We start from the raw sequence: 22,534 nt of genomic DNA, 5'->3' as shown, positions 1-22,534 counted from the left end.
GTGCCAATGAGAGAAAGAGAAATGGATCTGTGTGAAACATTTGAATTTTGGCTTAAAATTTCCCACTGCACTGCAGTGCTTTCACCCAAGCTGCTCTCCATGATCATGTCCATGTGAGTCAGACTGTAAGCTCCCTGAGACAAGAACCTTGTCTTTTTAGATGCTTGCAAAGTACAGCTCCTCACTTGCTCCAGCCATTGGACAATGCTCCCTCTCTCATGGAGAGCAGGTGTAACTTTTTTCACTATGTGAGGTGACCACCCTTTTCCAAAGCTAGGGTGATAAGGCGACAGGCGGGCAGTTCATGCTCTGCTGGCTCTTCATGACAAAAAGGACATTTCCGCCTGTGTGGGGCTTTTTTAAGCATGTGGCACACTGACAAAATGTGTTACGTCTTCCCCCTAGCTGAACCTCAGTGACTATCTGCCTGCTACTTCCCCCAGCTAACGGCATCGGTCCATTAGCTCAAGTGGTACCTGTCTGTGCTTTGGAGCAGGAGGTCCCTAGAATCAATCCAGCCAGAGGGTCATTTCAAATGAACGCTTAGATTTGGTAGAAAACTGCAGACTCTGTGGAATCGGCCTTCGTAATTTCCCCACTGGCTCTGCTGATGATTACCTAGTTCTGCTTTTTCGGGGGGAGGCTGGAAGGGACAGTCTATTGTTTGTACAAAATGAAAGAGTTTCCAGAATTGTGGTGACAGTGAAATCTCTCAGGATCTATAGGACGAGATCCCTGGATGTTTAAAAGCTATTTGGAGTTGCCATAAGCAACTTCTCCTTTCAGATCCTTCCTTCATACAACTGTTCTGATCTGTGTTTATACAGCACCTAGCGCAGTGGGGTCTTGGGCCAGGCCTCGGACTGCTCGGCGCTACAGTAATACAAATAATAAACAGTAACAATAACAACGGCTGCTGTCTCCGCATTCCGACAGAGCCTGAACATTCCAAAGTGCAGCGTGCAGAGAACAAAAAGCATCCCAGCTTAACAGCTATGTGCAACCGAATGCAAAGTGCCAACGGAAGGGTAGGGTGCAAGACTTTTCTGTTTCCTCTTTAACTCTGTGTCCAAGGACTGGGTGTGATATTTACAGTCTTCATTTTGTCCAGCCGGAGGAAGGCTGCTGGGCTTCTCTCTGCTTTCTAAAGGTCGCATCACCCCTTTGGGGATGCTGAGCCAGACCCTCTGCTAAAGGCAACGGAGCCACGTCGATTGACACCCGCTTTGGAGCTGGCCCCTGGTTTCAGTTGTGATTCTGCAGTCCAGAGGCTGTTTGGGCTTTGGGCACTGAGAAGAATCAAACAGTGCAGCGGGGAAGCTGGTGTGAACATAATGTGCCAGCCAAGGTGGTTTTATTTTTATGTCATTTTTCACCTGTGGGCAGCCTATAGCGAAACAATTCGATGAGCAGCCCGTCAGGCCTGTCCCCCCTGGTAGAGAAAAGACTGAACCCAGCGGTACTGAATCTATAGGGAATTCTGTATGGAGGCTCTGTCACATTCCGGGGTGCAGTCCAGCCCAGTGAGGGGTTGTCTTATCGCCTGCCCTGTAACCTTGGGTGTCTCACAATGCTTTGCTGCTGTAGCTCCCAACTTGAGGTACTCACAGCCAGCGTACCAGCTTGCAGGTCACACCCTGAAGTGTCTGTGTGATAGACAGGTCTGGTTCAGCACTCTGACCCAAGCAGCCGGTCTGCACTCCCTGAGCCACACTTTGGCTTCCACCAGCCTGGGTTACTACTTGCAGGGTGACCCCAACACACTCCCAGTCCCGGATTTTCCCCAAAACGTCTGTTCTGCAATGTCCAGCCCTCTCTTGGGCAGTTCAGAGAGATGTTATAGTTTGCCGCCCCTTTAAGGAGTCAAGATTCAACAGCTTGTTGCTTTCACTGGAGTTACCAGATAGTTCAGTTTAAACACAGCACTGGATGGGTTTAGATTAAAAATAAAACACGGTTATTAACAAAAGACTATAGGATTTTAAGTGCATTCAAGTATAAAAGATACAGTTAGAGACTGTTACCAGCAAAAACACACCTAAAAGTCTAAAACTTAATCTAGCAAGTTTTGGTTCCAGATTTTGTTCAAGATGGCCGTTCTCATCCCAGGCTTTCAGCAAGCTGGTGACTGACCCTATCCACAGTCAGGATCTCTCTCTGAGGCCCAAAGGTGCTGGTGCCTTTGTCTTCTTGGGTGAGAGAGAAATTGGGGTTCTCGGCCCCTTTCTTGGATAGCCCAGTGAACCTTTGCAATGGATTCCTCTGAAAGTTACCTCTCCAAGGAAAGTTTATCACGCAGTGAGGAAGGCAACGTGGGGTCTGGTGGAGAAGGAGGCTCCATCCTCTTTTTTCCCCCCACTTGTGTTTGCTGAAATGGAAATTGTTCTGTTTCCTACCCTCTCCTCCCCCTGCTGACTTGAGGACCCTGTTTACTACTTATATGTAACGTGAGGTAAACGCACATTTCTTTGTTTAGGATAAACCAGTTTAACAACTGTTTGCTTGGCGGGGCTGTCTGGCTCTGAACATGTGCTTATAACAGGGGAATTCATAACTGTACATAGAATGGTGCTATATACATTTCACCAGGCTATTACTGACCAGCAATTTATTAGTTTTTAGATGATACCTCACAAGGCATATTTTGTACAAAGATTATTACACTAGTGTGTGTGATACAGTGATGCTTTCGGTCACAGGCTCCTGGACGCAGGCAACACCTGTGGTTCACCTGGATCCTGTGACCTTAGGTTTATGTGTCCTGAATTAGTCATTTAAAAATAAGGACTAAAACCAAACTGAATTCTTTAAGCTTTGAGCCTCCAGGGCTGTTACAGATCATTTAATTTTGTGGCGGACTGTGAATCACACGAGTGATAGAATTTTCAAAGGTATTTAATATCAAATATCTATTGAACAATCAGGCCTAGCACCATAACCATACCCTGCACTGATCCTCACATGCTAAGAGGAAAGCTGCATTTAGAGATGAGCGGTCCCTAAACGAGGAGACTGGGTGTAATCATTTCTCTAACAGTACCTTGATGGTGGATGGATTTGCCTAAGCTATAATTAGCCTGCTATCCTTTGCATAATCAATTATAATAACACCCCATCATTAATTAATATAAAATCTACCTTTTACCTTACCTGGAGTTCCACTACCATAATTAAATATTTTCTACTTCCTTACTGGCTATTTAACATTAAGCATCATTTGAATTGACGTCTGTGCAAATGCCATACCAATAACTGTCAATATAGATAACATTGCCCCAAACATTAACATTTTATTTAAAACACTTGTAAAAACCAGTGAGGACCAAAACAACACGACCTGGGTTATGCCCGAATTTATCTGTGACTTGCCTCAGAATTGTCTCACTTGACTGCTCACATTGTATCAGGCCTTGCTTGGCTATTGTCATGTCTATTCTTAGGAAACAGATTTTGGGGCCTACTTACATTTTCAACACATTTTTATATACACACGTAAGCAAGCATCAGCTCTACAGGCTAGGATCCCAAACTAACACACACAGCCTGGGCTGACTAATGTCACTACCCAGGGGGGTCTTTAAGCCCTGGCTTTAGGGTGACCAGACAGCAAGTGTGAAAAATCAGGATGGGGGGGTGGGGGAATTGGAGCCTATATAAGAAAAAGTCCCAAATATCGGGACTGTCCCTATAAAATCGGGACATCTGGTCATCCTACCTGGCTTCAACAGTGCAGTCATGAAAGCGATCACTGACTGCACTTCAGACTCCAGATTAGGTCCTCAGACGGTTTAAACCAGGGTAGCTTAGTTTGCAATAGAGTGATGCTGATTTATACTAGCTGAGGTGCTGACCCTCTTAGCCTGTGTGTAGGGTAACACAACTCTTACTGGCCTGTGTGGGTGATGCATTGAAGAGGGATCTTCAGGGGGCCAGGCAGTACAGCAGTGTTATGTAATATCTGTTTCAGCAGCTGCATTGATCATTGGGATGGTGCTTTGGGCCACAGGGATTCAAGTCTGATAGACGCATTGACTTTAAGGCCAGAAGGGACCATTGTGATAATCTAGGCAGAGCTCCTGCACGTTGCAGGCCACAGAACTTCACCCACCCATGAAATATTTCCCTTCATGCCATTCCGCTAAGCTGACTTCTAGGCTATCTAAGGATCTGTCTCAGGGATTCATCTGTCCCCATCACTGCACTGGCTGAGCATCTCGCCATCTTTGATGTATTTATCCTCCCAACCCTGTGGGAGGCAGGGCTGGGTTGTCATCCCTGGTTTGCAGTCGGGGAACGGAGGCACAGGCTAAGTGACTTGCCAAGCACGGATTTGAAGCCCTTCTCCCAAGTCTCAGCTAGCACGTAACCACTGGACCCTCCTCCTATTCCAGGAGAGGAGCCTGAACCAACAGTTGGCCCCTGTGCTGCCCCAAGTGAAGTAGTTTGACTCTGGAGCCACACTGGGCTCCTCCCCACAGGAGATGCCCTGAATCAGGGACAGCGACAGCTGGGCTGCAAGCCCAGTGTTTGGGTGGACGCAGCCAGTGTCTGCTCTCTCTGCTTGGAGGATCCAGACCAGCTTCCATTGCCTGGCTGCGAAGGCAGGGACGAGGGGGGGAGGAGACGGCGGGAGACCTGGTTGTGGGGCAGTGTGTTGTATCATGTAACTAAATAGCATGGACTTGCCCCCTCCCCCCACACACTGTTTATGTAAAGAGGAGATGGGGGGAGCCAGCCATTGATATCACAACCGTGGCATTCAAGGTAGCTGGCACCAAGCCCCGACTGAGAGGAGGGGGCCGAGGGAGAGAGACTAGGCTCCACGTATAGAAGAATTACTGGAAGCCGGTTTCTATAAGCAGATCCCCATGAAAAAGGCAGCACTGGGGTAAAATAAAACCTCCCGCCACTCTGGAGGAGAGAAACAATGGCCCCTGGAAAAAACAGGTGGTAAAAATAGAACCAAGGCCCTCCCCGTCACAGGGCCAAGGGGACCGACCGGCTGGGGTCCCGTGGCCACCCACACAGTCATATTTACAGGACGCCTCGTGCCGTCGCATCGGGACTGGGCTTGTAATAGGAGTGAGTTATTCTTACGAGGCTGGTGGTAGACTTTTTGGCAGTTCATTTCCAGTAGCTCCTGATAAGATCATCTGGGCGTGTGTGTGTGTGTGGGAATAGAGTTGCCAACAGTCCCATATTACAAGGGACGTCCCGTATTGAAATAGAAAATGGTCTGTCCCGTACTAAATCAGTGCAGGGCGCCTTGTATCCCGTCTTTCAACATATTACAAATAGTCTCATTATGCAAAGCCAGTTTGATTATTCCCTTACTGTCCAATGATACAGTTTGTAACATGAGCCAATGTAGTAATGCAGAACCAGTCCCATGATTTACTGAACCAATGTACCTGGAGTGCAGAGGTTCCCAAACTCTGGGGCATGGTCCCCTGAGGGGGGCACAATAAGGTCATCAGGGGGGGCAAGAAGACCTGATGGGGCCACACTGAGAGGCTGGAATTAGTAGGGGCTCTGTCTGGCAGGGGAAGTGGACAGGGCTCTGTGCGGGGGCTTGGCTGCCAGGCCCGGGCTCCCTGCCTGCCTCGCTCCCCCACTGCTGCAGCAGCCACCAACCAGCAGTTACGCTCCTCTACTGGGGACATTGGCAGAGACTCTGCGAGCGGGGAGGCTACACCCCGGGAGTACTGACCCCCCTGCCAGGCAGAGCCCCTTCCTCACCCTGGCCCTTCAGCGCCTCTCCAGGGCATGCAGCCCCATCCAGTCCACTTGCCCTGCCAGACAGAGCCTGAACAGGGAAAGCTGGGGTCAGCAGGGGGCCCTGTCCAGCGGGGGCCAGTACTCACGGGTGCATCTCTCCTCTCCCCTCCTGCGCTGCCCTGTTTGCTTCCAGAGCTGGGTCCTGGCAGCCAGACTGCCTGACTGCTGCAGGGAGTGGAAGGTTTCCTCCACGGCCATGTGATTAGTACCCCCACCCCTGTGGTGGTGGGCACCCCACCCCGGCCCCGTTGGCACAGGGCACTCCTCCCCCTTAGGGGTGCTAAGAAAACAGTCCCGTACTTTTGAAATACAATGTTGGCCACCCTACGTGGGAAGCTCGGCCCTATATCACAGAGCCCACAGTCCAACCGTCACCAGCTCCTCAGAGCAGGGTCGGCCGGGGTGGCCTCTAGGGCAGAGCCAGGCTCTGGCAGGAAGCAGGATTCAGGAGTGGGTGCAGTACCATGCAGATGCCCCTCGGACGGTGCTGGGAGAAGAGTTAGGTGCTGCTGGAGGGTGTCTCTGTTAATTTGTCCGTCCATTACTGTGGTTAATGCCTGGGAGTTTTCCATCCTGTACTTGGTAGCGTGGGGTAACAGTTTAGGGGGCAGTGTTCAAATTTGGTCCCTGCAGTTTGGAACCTGAAGCCAGATTTAGGGGACTAACTCTAGGCACCGCAGCTTGGTACAGCTTCATGCCCCAAGTTTCAGTGTCTGAGGGTCCCCTGGACTGTCTTGAAACAAAACAGGCGGAACTCGCCCCTGAGTTCTGTACATATAGGGTTACCATATTTTGTGCCTCCAAATGGAGGACACTCCACGGGCCCCGGCCCCGCCCCCAGCCCCGCCCACTCCCCAAAGTCTCCGCCCCCTCCCCTGCTTCCCGCGAACATTTGATTCGCGGGAAGCCTGAAGCAGGTAAGGGGGGTGTGTGTGGGGGGAGGAGGCGCGGCCCAGGCTGGCCCCCCCGGCGGCTCCAGCCTGGGTCGGCTCGGGCCCTGCGGCCCAGCGCACCCCCCCAGCTATCCCGGACTGGCTCCCGGCCCCGCGGCCCAGCGCACCCCCCGGCGGCCCGGCCCCGCAACCCCGGACCAGCTCCCGGCTCCGCGACCCCGCGCACACCCCCCCCCCGCCACCCCGGACCGGCCCGCGGCCCCACGCACCCCCCCGCTACCCCGGACCGGCCCGCGGCCCCGCGGCCCGGCGCACCCCCCCGCTACCCCGGACCGGCTCCCCGCCCGGCCCCGCGGCCCCGCGCACCCTCCCGCTACCCCGGACCGGCTCCCCGCCCGGCCCCGCGGCCCCGCGCACCCTCCCGCTACCCTGGACCGGCTCCCCGCCCGGCCCCGCGGCCCCGCGCACCCTCCCGCTACCCCGGACCGGCTCCCCGCCCGGCCCCGCGGCCCCGTGCACCCCCCCGCTACCCCGGACCGGCCCGCGGCCCCGCGCACCCCCGGCTCCCCGCCCGGCCCCGCGGCCCCGCGCACCCCCCCCGCTACCCCGGACCGGCTCCCCGGCGCACCCCCCCCGCTACCCCGGACCGGCTCCCCGCCCGGCCCCGCAGCCCGGCGCACCCCCCCCTCCGCTACCCCTGACCGGCTCCCCGCCCGGCCCCGCAGCCCGGCGCACCCCCTCCCCCGCTACCCCGGACCGGCTCCCCGCCCGGCCCCGCGCACCCCCCCGCTACCCCGGACCGGCCCGCAGCCCCGCGCACCCCCGGCTCCCCGCCCGGCCCCGCGGCCCCGCGCACACCCCCCCCGCTACCCCGGACCGGCTCCCCGCCCGGCCCCGCAGCCCGGCGCACCCCCCCCGCTACCCCGGACCGGCTCCCCGCCCGGCCCCGCGCACCCCCCCGCTATCCCGGACCGGCCCGCGGCCCCGCGCACCCCCGGCTCCCCGCCCGGCCCCGCGGCCCCGCGCACCCCCCCCGCTACCCCGGACCGGCTCCCCGGCGCACCCCCCCGCTACCCCGGACCGGCTCCCCGCCCGGCCCCGCAGCCCGGCGCACCCCCCCCCCGCTACCCCGAACCAGCTCCCCGCCCGGCCCCGCAGCCCGGCGCACCCCCCGCTACCCCGGCCCGGCACCGCGCCCGGCCCGGCACCATGCCCCCGGCCCGGCCCCGCACCGGCCCCGGCCGAGCCCTCCATCCCTCCCTCCCGATTTTCCCGGACATGCCCGGCTTTTGGGGATTTCCCCCCGGACGGGGATTTGAACCCCCAAAAGCCGGACATGTCCGGGAAAATCCGGACGTATGGTAACCCTAGTACATACAGGTGCTCTGTGTACTTCAAGAGTGGCCAAAGCGTGGCTAGTAGGCGGCAGCGCGGCTTGCCATTGCCTGAAGTGTTCATTCGGAAATGTGGGGCTTCCCCTGAATCTGAGCAGAGGAGAGCTGGGTTCTCTGTGGGCCACCAGGCCCGATTGCAGCAGGGTGGGGGTTGGGGGGGGAAGGACTGCAGTCTGCTCTGCTCCATTCCTACTGGCTGTGGCTCTTGGGCTCATGGCAAGCTGCTGTGGTGGCTCTTGGTTGGGCAAAGTTTGGACTTCCCTGGGCAATGGGACTGGTTGAGACAAACTTGGGACTCCCCCAGCCAAGCCGGTGGAAGGGCTCTCCTGGCTGCAGTGCGCCAGGCTGGCTGTAGGGGGAGCTGAGGCAATGGCCCGGCAGTGAGAGGGCGTTTGTGGAGAGAGTTAGGGGGTGATGGAGGGAGGTTTCCAGTTAAATAGCAGGGAGGGGCTGCACAGAACCTGAACCAGCTGCAGGAGCCCATGAGACTCCCCGGCAGGCTCCTGTTTTCAGCCGGCATGGAACAGCTTTTGTGCCACACTGCATGGCTGTAAACACCACACCAGCCTGGGCAGGGCCTGGGACAGGGGACCCCCCGGTGGCTGCAGGTGCAGCCGCATTGTCTGAGCTCACAGAGGATGCACCGGCCAGGGTGGGGCAGTAGTTTCCCCGGGCCGCTGCGTGTGTCTGTGTGCTGGTGACAACAACCAGCGCCTCCGCTGAAACTAACCCAAACCATCGGGGAGGCACATTCCAGCCCCCGCCTCCCGGAGGAGCAGCGAGGTGACCTTGCTCTCGTGGCTCGCCAGTCAAACTCACGCTTTCCCCCCCTGCGCCGGACCAGGGCTTGACTCCTGGCCCTTGAGACTTGAGAATCTGGGTCCTGAGCTTCCCTGTGGTGACCCTAAATCAAGTAGGCTTTCGTTCCCCCAGGACATCAAACCCTTTGCTCCACTCCCTGGCCGCTTCTCAGCTACCTTCTAGCTGTGGTGGCCCGAAGAGAGAGGTCGTGGGGTTTGTGTAGGTCTTTCCACCTTGGTCCTGTTCTTAACAAGCCATGCTGGGGTTGCGTCATCTTCTCAGTTGCTGCTGACATGAACGGGAGCTCCAAGTCCTGACAGGGTTCTCCTGACACTAATGCTAGAAGGAGATTGGGCTCTTTGCACAGCAGGGTGAATGGAGAGTGTGGGGGCATTGCCTATAGCAGTGTGTCTGCTCTGGGAAGCGAGGGGGAAGGGGGGCGGGTATAGACCAGGTGTAATTGTCCTCACCAGAATCCAGTTCAAGATAGAACATAGAGGCACAGGGACAGGGTCATACACACATCAGCGGAGCATAGTCAGGGCCTTCTTCTCTCCCCCATCGACCCCAGAGGACGGAGCTGGCCCCATGTCTCCCTGCCTGGGTCCAGGGGCAGTTGGCATGAGGTGCCCAACCACAGGCAGAATGGTACCAAGCGAGTCGCTCTCTCTCATGGAGACTTTTGATTTGTTTCTTGCTGTGTTTGGCTTTAGTTTAATCTGCAGCACAAGCAGCCCAGGCTGAAAAGCTCTTGGCTGCCCTGTGTGGCAGGCCCATGTTCTCACAGAGGCTTGGCCCATGAAATGTGGACGTGAGGTTTCCTCCTCTCCCCCTACCATCAAGTCAGGCTCAGCCTGCCGTCTCTGCACCTCACTGTGGAGGGGGCACTGTCCCAAGAGCACCTATCTACAGTAAGCACGAGTGACATTATCCCCATTCTCTCCTGCAGATGTGGCAGTTCCAGTTGAATGTGTCCTCAGCGGGGAGGACCACCCCACCTGAACGAAAGGTGCTGTTTGTGATCATCTGTGACAAGTACTGTCTTGTGACTGTTCATTCGGGGGATCTCCACCCGACCTATGTCTTGGTGAGTATTGTCCCTGGAAAGAGCAGAACTCCTAAACACAAGGATTGTCACAAAGAACACAGCCGTGTCCCGGCTCCCATTGGCTTGTTCAGCACTTTCTCAAACCAGTTCCTTTGGGGCGAATGTTCTCCAGCTCAGTCTTGCCGCACGGTGAGTTTTTTGAGACCATCTGAGTAAAATCGGATCCAGCCATTGCTGGCTGAGCCGCACATGGAACGTCTGAGCAGAACATCAGAGGATGGAGACATCACGGCTTCTGCACTCAGCTCACGAGGGCCAGTCGGATTGCGTTCTGACTTTCCCCACAAAAACACATCAGGCTCTGGGTTCCGCGCGCACCTGGAGAATTTCACTCACCAGGAATTTGCTTGAGAAGGGTCTGAGCAGCTGGAACTCCACCTCATACTAGCAAATGGGACAGCCTTGGTGTAGCACTGTGTACCGCTGGGTGGGAGCCTCCTTCTTAGGTCTTGTCCCCAGTCAGAAGGGAGTCGGAGGAAGCGCAGACCGTGGTGGGGGAGGCGGAGCCCCTCACATCTCTAAGGTCTGGCCCTCCGTGATTATAGAGCAGCATTGTCCACCTTCATCATTTTCAGTTATCACTGCAGCACCTCAAGGCCCCAGCTGAGCTCAGGGCCCCATTGTGCTAGGCACTGTACATAAGCTGAGCGAGAGACACTCCTTGCCCTGAAGAGCTGGCAGTCTGAATATAGAGGGTGAGAGGGAAAGTGACTTACCCATGGTTACCCAGCAGCTCAGTGTCAGAGCTGGGAATAAGACTCAGGTCTCCTTATTCCCAGTCCAGTATCCTACGCCCTAGAATATGCTGCCTCGCCAATCCTCCTTGGCTGAAAGGATGGCGGCCACAATACAGGGCCTCCAGGGACAGGGATGTAAATCTATGAAACATGGGGACCCCTTGGGCTCCCTACAGGGGTGAAAAGGTTGCCCCACTCAAGAAGAGAAGCAGACTGGACTGTCACCTATTCAGCGAGCCAGGTGAAGGACAGTGCATTCAAAGCGAGCAAGATCCAACCTTCTTCTCCTTCCTGTTCTGACTAGAGGCAGGTTGGAGGGGAAGCATTAGGTACGGTGCTGATTTCCTCCACCCCACGTGAGATCTGGGGAAATGTGTATCTGGGGTTTTGGCGCTGGCACATCCTCTGCCCTGCCACCTGCTTGCCTCTCTTCTAATGACACTCTGCCTTCTCGGGCACCTGGTGGCATTACCATGCTTTACGAACATGCATGAATAAAGGGGTACATGGCCACTGTGAGGCAGGGCAAGATTAGCAGTCCCCCATTTTACACGTAGGGAAACTGTGGCACAGAGCTGTGCTGTGTTCCTTGGGCATGTCCATGGCAGAGGCAGGAGCAGAAGTGGGGCTGGCTCTGCCAGCTGGCCAAGACAGCAAAATCCTCAGAATCTGTTTGTTTGCATGACTGTGGCTTGGTAGGGACAGACATTTGGAAGGGTGGCCCAGTGGTTAGGGGGTAGCCTGGGACTCAGCAGACCGGATGTCAGGTCTCAGCTCTGCCACCGATTTCCGGTGTGACCTTGGGCAAGTCACTTAGTTTCTCAATGCCTCAGTTCCCCATGTGTAAACTGGGGAGAGCAGCCCTGGCCTGCTTCCTAGGGGTGTTGTGAGGCTAAATTAGAGATTGGGAGGCACTCGGGTAAAATGGTGATGAGGGACATATAAGCACCATAGCTAGACAGCGCTACTGATTGGACAATCTGAAGAGCCAGCTCTGAATAGAACCCAGGAGTTCTGGATCTACTCACTAGACAATACTACCGCACTCCATGGTAACAGTCAATAGCATGAATGTTATTGTCACTAACACGTGCTGGTGCCTTGACTCCCTAACCCCCCCAATATTTGGCTTTGCTTCCCTTGGGAATTTGGCAGGCTGTGCCGGTCCTTGACTAACTCCACATCAACTCCCCTTGCCCAGGGAGAGATGACAGCTGAAGTCTGTAAGTCCCTTATAGGAAGGGACGTTATTAAAACAACATGGAAGTGTGCCCTGGATAGGAGGGCGGGGAGGAGAGTGTGAAAGAAGGGGAGAAGGAAATGTCTCTGTCTCGGTCTCTCGTTCAGTCTTTCTGGCTCCTGTGTCCTGGTTGTTTGCCTTTGTCTGTCTGTTTTTTCTTGTGAGAATAGGAAGCAAACAGCTGGCAGCATCTGGAAAGAGCTCCTCTGGCTGGGTTCAGCAGTGGGCCCCATGGAAGGGGGAGTTCTTGGCCAGTTAGCTGCTGGCCACTGCCCCAGATGGAAGAAATCCTCCAAATTCCAAACCAAGCCCCCCAGGACCCATTAGTATTGATAACAAACAGCAGGGGCTGGAGATGGCATGTGACCCCCGATCGGAAACATGTGCACTGCCTCCAAGTGACTGAGGGAACATCCCCAGCTGACAAGCCAAGTCCTGCACCCCTCGTGGGGGAACCGGTGGGGGTGGGCATGGGGCTGGGGCCGGGGACTGGAAGGAATGCAGAGCTAGGCCAGGAGGTGAAGGTCAGTGCTGGCAGTTAGGCAGTGGGGGGGTGGGTGCCATGGGCAGGGAGGGGTATGTCCAGGCTGTTTACCAGCAGTCATGGCCTGGTTTGTACTGGGCACCAGAGATGGCTTCAGGGCCAGCACAACCCATTAGGTGACCTAGGCGGTCGCCTAGGGCACTACAATTTGGGGGCTGGCGACCGCGGCGGTATTTCGGCGGTGGGACCTTCCGCTGCCTCTGTGCGGGGCAGCATTTCGGGGCGGGACCTTCCGCCGCCTAGGGCGGCAGAAAAGCTGGCGTTGCTCCTGGGTGGCTTCACAATTCAGGGAGGATTTTTATGGTTAATAAAGGCCCGATTTTCCCTCCTGTCCTGCAGAGGAGAGGATCTGAGCCCAATACACCCCATAGGGGAGGGAAAGAAGGGCCACTGACCTCCATATTCCCAGTGAGAGGGAGACCAACACCTCATGCACCCAGCAAGTGGGAAGGGGACCCTGAGCCCCATACAGCCAGCTCCGGAACCCTGTGCAGCCAGTAGCAGGCCCTGGGCCCCCTTCCTCTAGGGCTCAACTCCATATGCCCAGCACCGCTTACTAGACGCTGGTTTGCCAAGCCGGGTTACATCCCTCTTCAATAGGTGGTTTAATGTGAAGAGACATGCCTAGCTTCCCCAGCCCGCAGTGCTCCCCGGTGCAGCACATGCCTCCCCGGCGGGACACAGGCGTCTGCACAGCCATGGGGACCCCTTGTGGAAACGCTGGCAACGCAGCATTGGCTCACGGGCCAGGAGGGCGCTCGCGGGAGCTTGTAGCAACAGCCCTGGCCTGGTGCTCGCTGCAGAGGGCTTTGCTAAGGCTCCGATCAGCTCCTGGTTTGTGGTTAGTGGGCCCGACCTCCAGGTCAATGCGGCCCATGCCTCCCTGCTGCTCTCTGGGGGGCTTCTGCGCGTCTCGCTCCTCGGGAAGCCCTGGCTGCCAGGGCCTCCCATCCAGCTGCGTTCATACCCTTTCTGCGGCTGCCTTCCTGTTAGCATTGCCCTCTGCGGGGCCTTTGGGCCCCTGCCTCCTACTGGGAGCCAGGCCAGCACCGCCACAGGGCGACACAGCTGCACAGAAGCCATGGGGTGTGTGGAACTTCAAAGGGCTGCGTGAGGAATTGCTGAGGCTGAAGGGAACAGCTGGGTTCATCCTCCCGCCAGCCTAAACCAGAACTTGGCCTGCTGCTTGGGAGGCCCCCGGCCCTCTCTCCTCCTGGGTCCCCCCCCCACGCCATAGGCACGTCCCGGGCTCTATACCACGTCTCTCTGTCTCCCTGTGTCTGAGTCAGGAGATGCGCTGTCAACAGGTTAGCAAAGCCTGCGAAGAGCCCCCCCTTGTGAGGGGTCTGTGTGCAGCGGAGAGGACAAGGATGGGATGGGAGGAGCTTGCCATCCCGTCTGTAGTGTGCTTCTGCATGGAGGATCCAGCGCTGCGCTCAGCCTCGGGGTGCCAGAGAGAATCTGACAGGGAGCCGGGGAGATCCTCTAGCTGCAAATAGTTTCAAAACTCCAGACACCTGGGGCAGTCTGGGCCACTCCCAGACTGCCCCCGCATCCGGCCTGTATCCCCCCGCCTCCCACAGCGCGCCCCTCCCCCAGACTGCCCCCCTAGCCGGCCTGTATCCCCCTGCCTCCCGCAGCGCGCCCCTCCCCCAGACTGCCCCCCTAGCCGGCCTGTATCCTCCTGCAGCGCGCCCCTCCCCCAGACTGCCCCCCCCCATCTGGCCTGTATCCCCCTGCCTCCCACAGCGTGCCCCTCCCCCAGACTGCCCCCCTATCCGGCCTGTATCCTCCCGCAGCGCGCCCCTCCCCCAGACTGCCCCCCCCATCCGGCCTGTATCCCCCCGCCTCCCGCAGCGTGCCCCTTCCCCAGACTGCCCCCCTCTCCGGCCTGTATCCCCCTGCCTCCCGCAGCGCGCCCTCTCCCTCTGGCTCAGGCCCCGCACCCTCTGCCCGATTCCCGCTGCCTCCTGTAGCGGGCCCCTCCCCGCGGCTCAGGCACTGTACTTGGCCCTGTTGGCTTTCCCCTCTGGCCCTGGATCTGAGCGGAGGACCAGTCTGAGCAGCGAGTGACGCACAGAACTTGAAAAAGCTCCCGTTTCCTCTGCCTGTTTGGAGGAAGGTCAGGGATGGGATTTGGCTCCAGTGAGCTTGGCCGGGGCTGGGAGCTTTGTTAGCAAACTACACCTCCTTCCTATTTGTGTCTAATAATAACCCGTGCTGACAATGGCGGAGCTAGGGGCAGGGTGCAAAGAGCTATCAGCTCAACCATGGCACCACTCCTGCCAGCAGCCCCTCCACTGACCCCCCACGCGCTGCCCTGGGGGAAGTGAAGGGCCGGCCCAGCTCTGGCTCACTCTTCCTGGCCCCCTTCCCCGGCATGTGCTCACCCAGCAAAGGTGACCCAGGGGCTCAGACAGGCTGGCTGCCGGCTCCGCCGAATGTTCCTGGAAAATCCCAACGCCATGCCAGCTAATTCAGCCTTCCTGTGGGGCCGCCAGAACCCACGCGCAGCCAGGCTGCCTGTGTGGTACCTGCCTGGGATTTGGGGTCTGAGGAGAGACCCCTCGCAGGGCTCTAATCATCCCCCTGAGAGCTGGGCCGGGCTGGCTGGGCACAGGGCAGGGCCTTGCCTACATGTGTGCTGCCATTTGCCAATGCAGCCAGGGAAGTTGTGGGGTCTTGGTGTCTGGTTGCTTGGTCACCCTTGGGCCTGATTTCCAGAGATAGGCATGCTCCCGGGTCCCCAATGGGGCGTTTGGGGCTAGCCTGATATTTGGTGGGATGTGGGGCTCTGGTGTTGCCCCAGCAGGGAGCCCAATCACCAGACGTAGCGCGCGTGTCCATTCTATTGCTGGCTTGGTTTTTTTTCAGAATAACATGGTCGTTGGAGTCACGGACAACATGTCTAGGGCCTTCGAGGACACCAGTGGTGAGCAGCTTGTACAACGGGTGAAAGAACACTATGGGGGCATCACTTCCTTCACCGAGCTGAAAAACCCCCACCACATCCACTTCCGAGTGGGCGAAGGTGGGTCCTGGAAGTGCTCGGGGCTGGGAGCTGGCATCGGTGATGTGCTGTCACCCCTTGGAGGCTCCCCAGTACCCAGCTGTCGTGCTGGTTCACTCTCACATGCTCAAAGCAGGGAGCAGCACATGGCTCCCTTCCTCCTTGGCTGGCCGTCGCTGGGGAGTTAGGCTGTTAAAAGAAATGAGCCGTTTTTACCGTGAAAAGCCACGTTGGCAAAAGACGTTTGTCGACTCAGGTTTAGACTTTCATTGAAGGCTTAGTAAGGACATGGCAGGTTTGGTTTTTGTTAGTGCTGTGGACTTCCTCACAGCAGTGGCCTCGCCTGTCCAGGCCAGCTGGCATCTCAGCAGTGTGCGCTCCCTCGCAAGCAGCGGATCGTGCTGAGCGCTGCCTGCAGGAGCTGGTTTGGAGCTAGTCAAGCACAGGCTGAGTGGGTAAGGGAGGAAGGGGATTCTATAGACAAAACTCCTCGATACCAAATGGTACCGCTGAGAATCTCAGCGCCGTGTGTGTCTAAAACCAACCGCGCTGACTCTTGTGGAACGCAGGGAGCAATGGGCCACACTGAGCCATGGTGTAAGAGGTTGCACCTCCCACGGGCGTCAGCAGGAGCAGTGTCCATTTCTACCAGGGCTCAGGATGTTGCAGCATAGCAGTGAGGGGCATGGGAGCCCAAGTCAGACATCCCCGCTCCGTCCCACACCCTGGCCTGGAGACCAGGCCCCTGCGAGGTAGGGGAGGGAGGTCACTGCAGCTCAGTAGAGAATATGGATGATTTTTCTTCTCTCTCCCAGATGCCAGCAGTCCAGAGGACTGCATCGTGCAGCCTGGGTTCAAAGCCCGGCGGTACCTACAGACCGAGTTCTTAGTCCAAGAGGTTAAAGGCTGCACCAGTCCCGGTGCGAAGAAGGGGAAGGAGGCTCACATCTTGCGCATGCAGCAGGGCCCAGCGGAGACCAGGTAATTGGTGTGCTTCCACCTGTCCGCTCGCGAAGGGAGGGGTCGGACGGAGCCTTCTCCGCCCCGGGCCCCCCCATCAGAATACACCTGAGGCTGGCTGCAGGTTCTTCCCTAGCCGGGGACGGGGGGAAAGGGGGCGCCTCTTACAGAGGCCGAGAGCCGCACTGCAGGTTAGCTAAGCTCACTGTGCTGCCAGGCGGTGTCTGCAGTGGGACTTCGCTTAGGAAGGGAGCCCCTCCCCCCAACACACACATGCTGGCTGGGTCCCAGCATGTCTCGAGGCTCGGCCCGGGGAGGAGTTGTGCTGGTCAGAGGGTGGGCGGTGAGGCTTGAGGAGGGATTCAGGTCTGTGAGCTCTGGGGACGGAGCTGTGGGTGTCGGGAGTCAGTGGAAGGAGGAGGACAGATAGGGGTGATTTGGAGGAGGGCTGTGGTTCTCTTTGCCTGTTGGCAAGAGCCCAGCAGCGGTAAGGGTGATGATAAGGGTCCCGCCCTTGGCGTGTGGGGCGAGGGGCTGGGGAGTGTGTTCTGGAAGGGGATGGCACCTTGTCAGGGCCCAGGCCAGGGGGTAGAGCAGTGTGGGGTATGTCTCTCTTTGATGGAGGGGGACAGCCCCCAGTTAAGTGCGGGCTTGGCTAGGGAGACTGTGAGGCCAGTGGGGTGGGAAGTCTGTGGGGCTGGGAAAGGTGTGGAAGGTCTTGAAACCCACCCACTCTATTGTCTCCAGTGATTCCTCTCTGGCTAGGCCCATGTGTGTGTGTGAGGGACAGAGAGAGAGGACCACGTGGCATATTTTGTTGTTGGCAAAAGAGGCCCTGAAGTTGGTGGAGGGCTTGTTAGCAGAAGAGGCCTGCCTTTGGAGTCTTCGTCTGGGGGGCCCAGCTGTGGCCGAGAAGGTGGAGTAACCATAGGGGGAGGCCATGTTGGTTCATGAGCCCATCGGTTTATTCTGGGGTTTGTGCTGTAGCTCTCAGCCCGTGGAGGTGAAGGTGAACGTGGTCTGCCCTGAAGCAAAGCCGCTGCAGGATCTGGCAATTCTGCTGATCCTCCAAAGCCAACCCAGCGTGACCTGGAACATCGATACGCAACGCACCGTGAGCATCATGGTAAGGCAGGAGAGAAATGCTGATGGAAAGCTCATATTTCTGTGATGCCTTTCAGCTCAAAATGTTCATGGGCGGGGGGGCCACGTCTGCTGGAACGCAGGGAGCAATGGGCCACATTGAGCCATGGAGTAAGAGGTTGCACAGCAGTTGTTTTAAAGCGCACAGCCGTGCTGCAGAGCAATCCGGGACGGGGAGTGAAGAGTTCTGTGTCCAACTGAAACAGCAGGAGGTGTTTAGGGAAGCAGAATGTAACTGAGTGAGAATCAGGCCAGGACAATGGGCTTACCAACCGTACTCTGAGAAAAGCATCCTGAGATGTTTAAAGTCTACAAGTGGCCAGGACCTCTGGCCGGCGCTCAGACGAAAGGTGGTACCTTCCAGCAGCATAGAGGTTAAAGTAAAAAGGAGTGGGGGGGAACACAGCTTCCCCTCTTCTCCCTGGGTTGGGCAAGCAGTGCTCCCCTACGGCTCCCCATCTCTGGCTGGTGCGCTCAGAGCTCCCCGTCCTGTTTTGATCTATTTTAACCATTAGCGCCACCTACTGAATCCCCAATGCTCAATTGCTTCACAGCCATCTCTTTCCAAGGACCAGCCCAGCCTACTGCAGCTTGCCTGGGTCCTGACAGGATCCTGGCATCAGAACAGACTGGCTTGTCCTGGTGACTCTCACATGGGCAGTGCAGGGAGCTGGGGCCCTGTTCTCCCAAAGCAAAGCTTTAGTTTTGCCAAAGGGGCTTCATGACGCGCCGGGGGCTGTGCCACGTCACCCCGCGGAACACCTGGGCTCCTGCAGGCTTTGTCCTTAGGCTGGCAAGGGCTAGAAAGGCCGCAGAGGATGCACCCGGTTGTGCCCTCAGTAACCTGACTGAAAAATGGCTAGCACCCCCCTCAGCTTCCGCCAGGTCTGTGATTTCTCTTGGGTCACAGACAAGCTTGCTAGCAGCCACCACCACCCTCCAGCACGTCAATTCCTGTCTTCTCTATCTCCCTCCCTCCTACTTCTCTCTCCTTCTTCCACAGGCATCTGGGAAACACCGGATCAGCAGATTCCCCTCCGAGCAATTGGATGAGAGAGTTCTCCCTGACAGTGAGCAGGGCCTGATCGGCTTGGCCCACGATACAGGATTTGATGACATAGCTTCATATACGGACATCCCGTCGGCTACCCATGTGACCCTTGAGCTGCACAGATGTGGTGAGTCTACACTAGATGCTACCGAGTGCCCAGCCACTCGACTCAGTTGTCAGCCATGCTCTAAGGGTAGGTCTACACGGCAATTAAACGCCCGTGGCTGGCCTGTGTCAGTTGACTCGGGCTCACGGGGCTTGGGCTATGGGGCTGTTTAATGGCGGCGTAGACATTCGAGCTCAGGCTGGAGCCCAGGCTCTGGGACCCATTGCGGGGTCTATGCCGCCACTAAACAGCCCTGTAGCACGAGTCCAAGTCAGCTGACATGGGCCAGCCACGGGTGTTTAAATCGCAGTGTAGACATTCCCTAAAGGCCCCACGGGCAAAATTGCTACGTGGCTCAGGAGGTTGGGAATGGGCTGCCGAGCCTCCTACCCCCGTGGTCACTGGCTCAGCTCCAGCCCAGGTCAGGAGTCGCTAAGAGGTGTTGTCATCTGGTGGCTGCTTGGTGGCCTCAGTCCAGATCCCAGTGAGCAAGTGTCCACATCAGAATTCACACAAATAGGTCCCCTGATTGGCAGCCTCAACAGAAGTGCCCGGGATTGGCTGGGCCATGGGGACTGAGCCCCCCGCCCTCAAGAGATGGCTCTCTCCAGCTCATGGCTAAGGCCCATTGGTGGGGCAGCATATGGGAAGCTGGCCCTGCTACTGTCTGTGCCGTACCTATTCTGAGCATCAAGATAACTTCACTCTCCAGAGCTCAGGCTGGCCCTTTCCCCAGCACTAGATCAGCCCCTCTGGGATCTATCAGCCCCTGCATCGCGAGGGTTACTCTTGAGTTTGTAAAGACGTCATCCCAGTGAGTTAATCCTTGTAGATACCAATAGCCTCTCTCTTGGCTGCCGAAGGAAATGAGCCATTCCAGCCCTGTCCAATGCTGTCCTGATGTTGATTTCTATAGAACCAGAAGTGAAGACTCTACCACCACCACCTGCACAACGCCCCGATGCCGTCAACATTGTTCAAACATTTTTCAGTCTGTTCCCACCGTGGAAGTGCACAGACGACTCCATTGAGATAGTCATGCCGAAGATGAACTTACAGGTGAGTGGCTAAGCTGAAGAGCGCGGGCTTGAGAAATCACACACTCCAGACAGAACGGTGGGAACAGAACTGGGAGAAGGGGCTCAGCACCTTACAGAATTGGGCTCTTGGTTTCTTCCTGTCTCCGACATTTGGACGCTGGGGGTCAGAGGGTGCTGCCTTACTCTGCCCCTATGGAGGGGGCCAACCACATGTTTTCCACAAACAGGGGATGCCGGGGGGAATCTGGGATTCTGCCTGTAACAGGTGATGGATACATTGGTATCTTTCTCTTAGGATTTAAATGACTACATCACGGATATCACATTGCAAGACCCCCGTTGCAGAGCTGAACAAAACCAAACTCACTTTGTGCTGAGAAGGTATTTGGGGGACTGCCACACCAAACTGGAGAGTGACATTCTAGCCAGGAATAAGGTCAGTTATAGTCCAACATAGTGCTAACGTCTTCGTTCTTATCCCTGTGAACGGCTTGGTGTTATCGTCTGCCCCACCCCCCAGCACTGATTCCTGGTCTGTTGCTCAGAGATATTGCCCCCCTCCCCCCAGTGCAGAGATTCTCGCTGTACAGACTCGCCAAGGTATTAATCTGCCGTCCTCGTTTGGGCAGAGATTTCAGGTGTATTTCACTGAGACTTTGTCACCTTCAGGCATCAAGGAAAGTCCTGGTGTATTTCACAGCATGGGACTGTTAGAATCCATTTCTGCCCCCACTGAATGGATGTTTGGCCATTGTCTTCAGTGAGAGTGGACTCGGGCTCTTAGCCACTGGCCTTCCAGCAGGTATTTCACTTAATTCCAGCCCCCTTTTCTAATGCACTGTTGGCCTGATTTTCAGCACAGCTGCTCACCAGTAACTCTAATATCAGTCACTGTCAGCCGTGGGCCCTCAGCACTTTTGGAAATCAGGCTAAATCTTAATAATCCTGCTGAGGGCCAATCAGGTAGCAGGATGTAGTCAAGAAGGCTTGAGCGACATGCCGGTGTTCTGCATGCCAATTCAGATTTCTCCATTTCAGCATCCACGCTGTTAGATGGTTCACGGGTTTGCACCTTGCCACTTCCCCAGCCCCAACCCAAGGGGTGCTGCTTTAGGCTCCTAGTAATGGTGGGAAAATCAGATTTGGTCAAACTGACGGACTGGGTGGGAAATGCTACCTGCTAAACAGCCCTTGGCTGTCTGCTCTGGCTTTGCTAACGGAAGTGACATTTGGGCAAGTAGCATGAAATAAACAGATTGCCTTCCGGCAGCCCCCCATCAGCTCCCAGCTCCCCTAAGTTCCCTGTGCAGCAGTCGCCCAGCAGGCTATCAAGGCAGTTCAGCTGTCCCTCCCCCCACTGTCTTTGCTACTCCTGCTCTCTGCCTTGGAGCTGCTCCCGGAGCCTCCTGCTTGGTGTGTGTGTGTGTGTGGGGCGGAGGGGCACGCTAATGTCAGGGTGTCCCCCTCCCCCCTGCTCCTGCCCCCCCGCTTACCCCGCCCATCTCCATAGAGCGGGGGTGGGCACAACCACAACGGGGCTCAGGACAGAGGGAGCTTGCTGGCAGTAGCTGCTGTCTCAACTTGCTGATCTATTTAAAAAGGCAATGTTCTTAGGCTACATCTACACTACGGGGGGGGGGGGTCGATTTAAGATACGCAAATTCAGCTACGCGAATAGCGTATCTGAATTCGACGTATCGCAGCCGACTTACCCCGCTGTAGGGACGGCGGCAAAATCGACCTCTGCGGCTTCCCGTCGACGGCGCTTATTCCCACCTCCGCTGGTGGAGTAAGAGCGTTGATTCGGGGATCGATTGTCGCGTCCCAACCCCCAAGAGGTCGATTTCTACCCGCCGATTCAGGCGGGTAGTGTAGACCTACCCTTAGAGTAGGGTCAGCGTACTTAAAGGAGCAATGCACATCTCTCTCTCTCTGTCACACACACACACACTCACACACACACACACACACACACACACACACACACACACACACACACACACACACGTGTCTCTGTCTCTATCTGCCATGCTGTCTCCCCTCCCTCCATTCGTGCTCCCTTGTAGAGTGTGAGGCTACATTAACAACAATGGGTTAACCCTTGAGGGCTCAGCCGAGTGCTAGATTTAGCAGTAAGGTATTCCCTGGGAAATATCCCACCCTCTTCCACCCTCTGACTTCACCACCTCAACCAAGCTTCACAATCATCATTGCTGTGTACAATATTAAATTGTTTGTTTAAAACTTATACTGTGTGTATGTATATATATATATATAGTCTTTTCTCTGGTGAAAAAAATTTCCCTGGAACCTAACCCCCTCCCATTTACATTAATTCTTATGGGGAAATTGGATTAGCTTAACATCATTTCGCTTAAAGTCGCATTTTTCAGGAACATAACTACAATGTTAAGTGAGGAGTTACTGTAATGGCATAGAGAGTACACTTACAAAATTTGTGGACAATACCGAGCAGGGAGGGGTTGCAAGTGCTTTGGAGGCTAGGATTAAAATTGAAAATGAGCTGGACAAACTGGAGAAATGGTCTGAAGTAAATAGGATGAAATTCAATAAGGACAAATGCAAAGTACTCCACTTAGGAAGGAACAATCAGTTGCACACATACAAAATGGGAAATGACTGCCTAAGAAGGAGTACTGCAGAAAGGGATCTGGGGGTCATAGTGGACACAAGCTAAATATGAGTCAATAGTGTAACGCTGTTGCAAA

General features: G+C 56.3%; 1 protein-coding gene across 1 annotated transcript in view; it reads left to right on the top strand.

Moving 5' to 3' along the window:
- The window catches only part of ENG (endoglin), a 59,952-nt gene that overhangs the window by 21,588 nt on the left and 15,830 nt on the right, over positions 1–22,534 (top strand). Inside the window, exons 3-9 of the mRNA XM_054007441.1 lie at positions 9,816–9,953; positions 15,370–15,526; positions 16,321–16,486; positions 17,453–17,591; positions 18,612–18,786; positions 19,682–19,824; positions 20,101–20,241. Coding sequence (XP_053863416.1) covers positions 9,816–9,953; positions 15,370–15,526; positions 16,321–16,486; positions 17,453–17,591; positions 18,612–18,786; positions 19,682–19,824; positions 20,101–20,241 — 1,059 coding nt within the window. The remainder of the gene's footprint in view (positions 1–9,815; positions 9,954–15,369; positions 15,527–16,320; positions 16,487–17,452; positions 17,592–18,611; positions 18,787–19,681; positions 19,825–20,100; positions 20,242–22,534) is intronic.

This window comes from Malaclemys terrapin, chromosome 17, assembly GCF_027887155.1.
Source record: "Malaclemys terrapin pileata isolate rMalTer1 chromosome 17, rMalTer1.hap1, whole genome shotgun sequence".
In the NCBI taxonomy this organism is placed as follows: Eukaryota; Metazoa; Chordata; order Testudines; family Emydidae; genus Malaclemys; species Malaclemys terrapin.
Note: the sequence above shows the minus strand (reverse complement) of the source record. Positions and strands in the feature narration are given on the sequence as shown.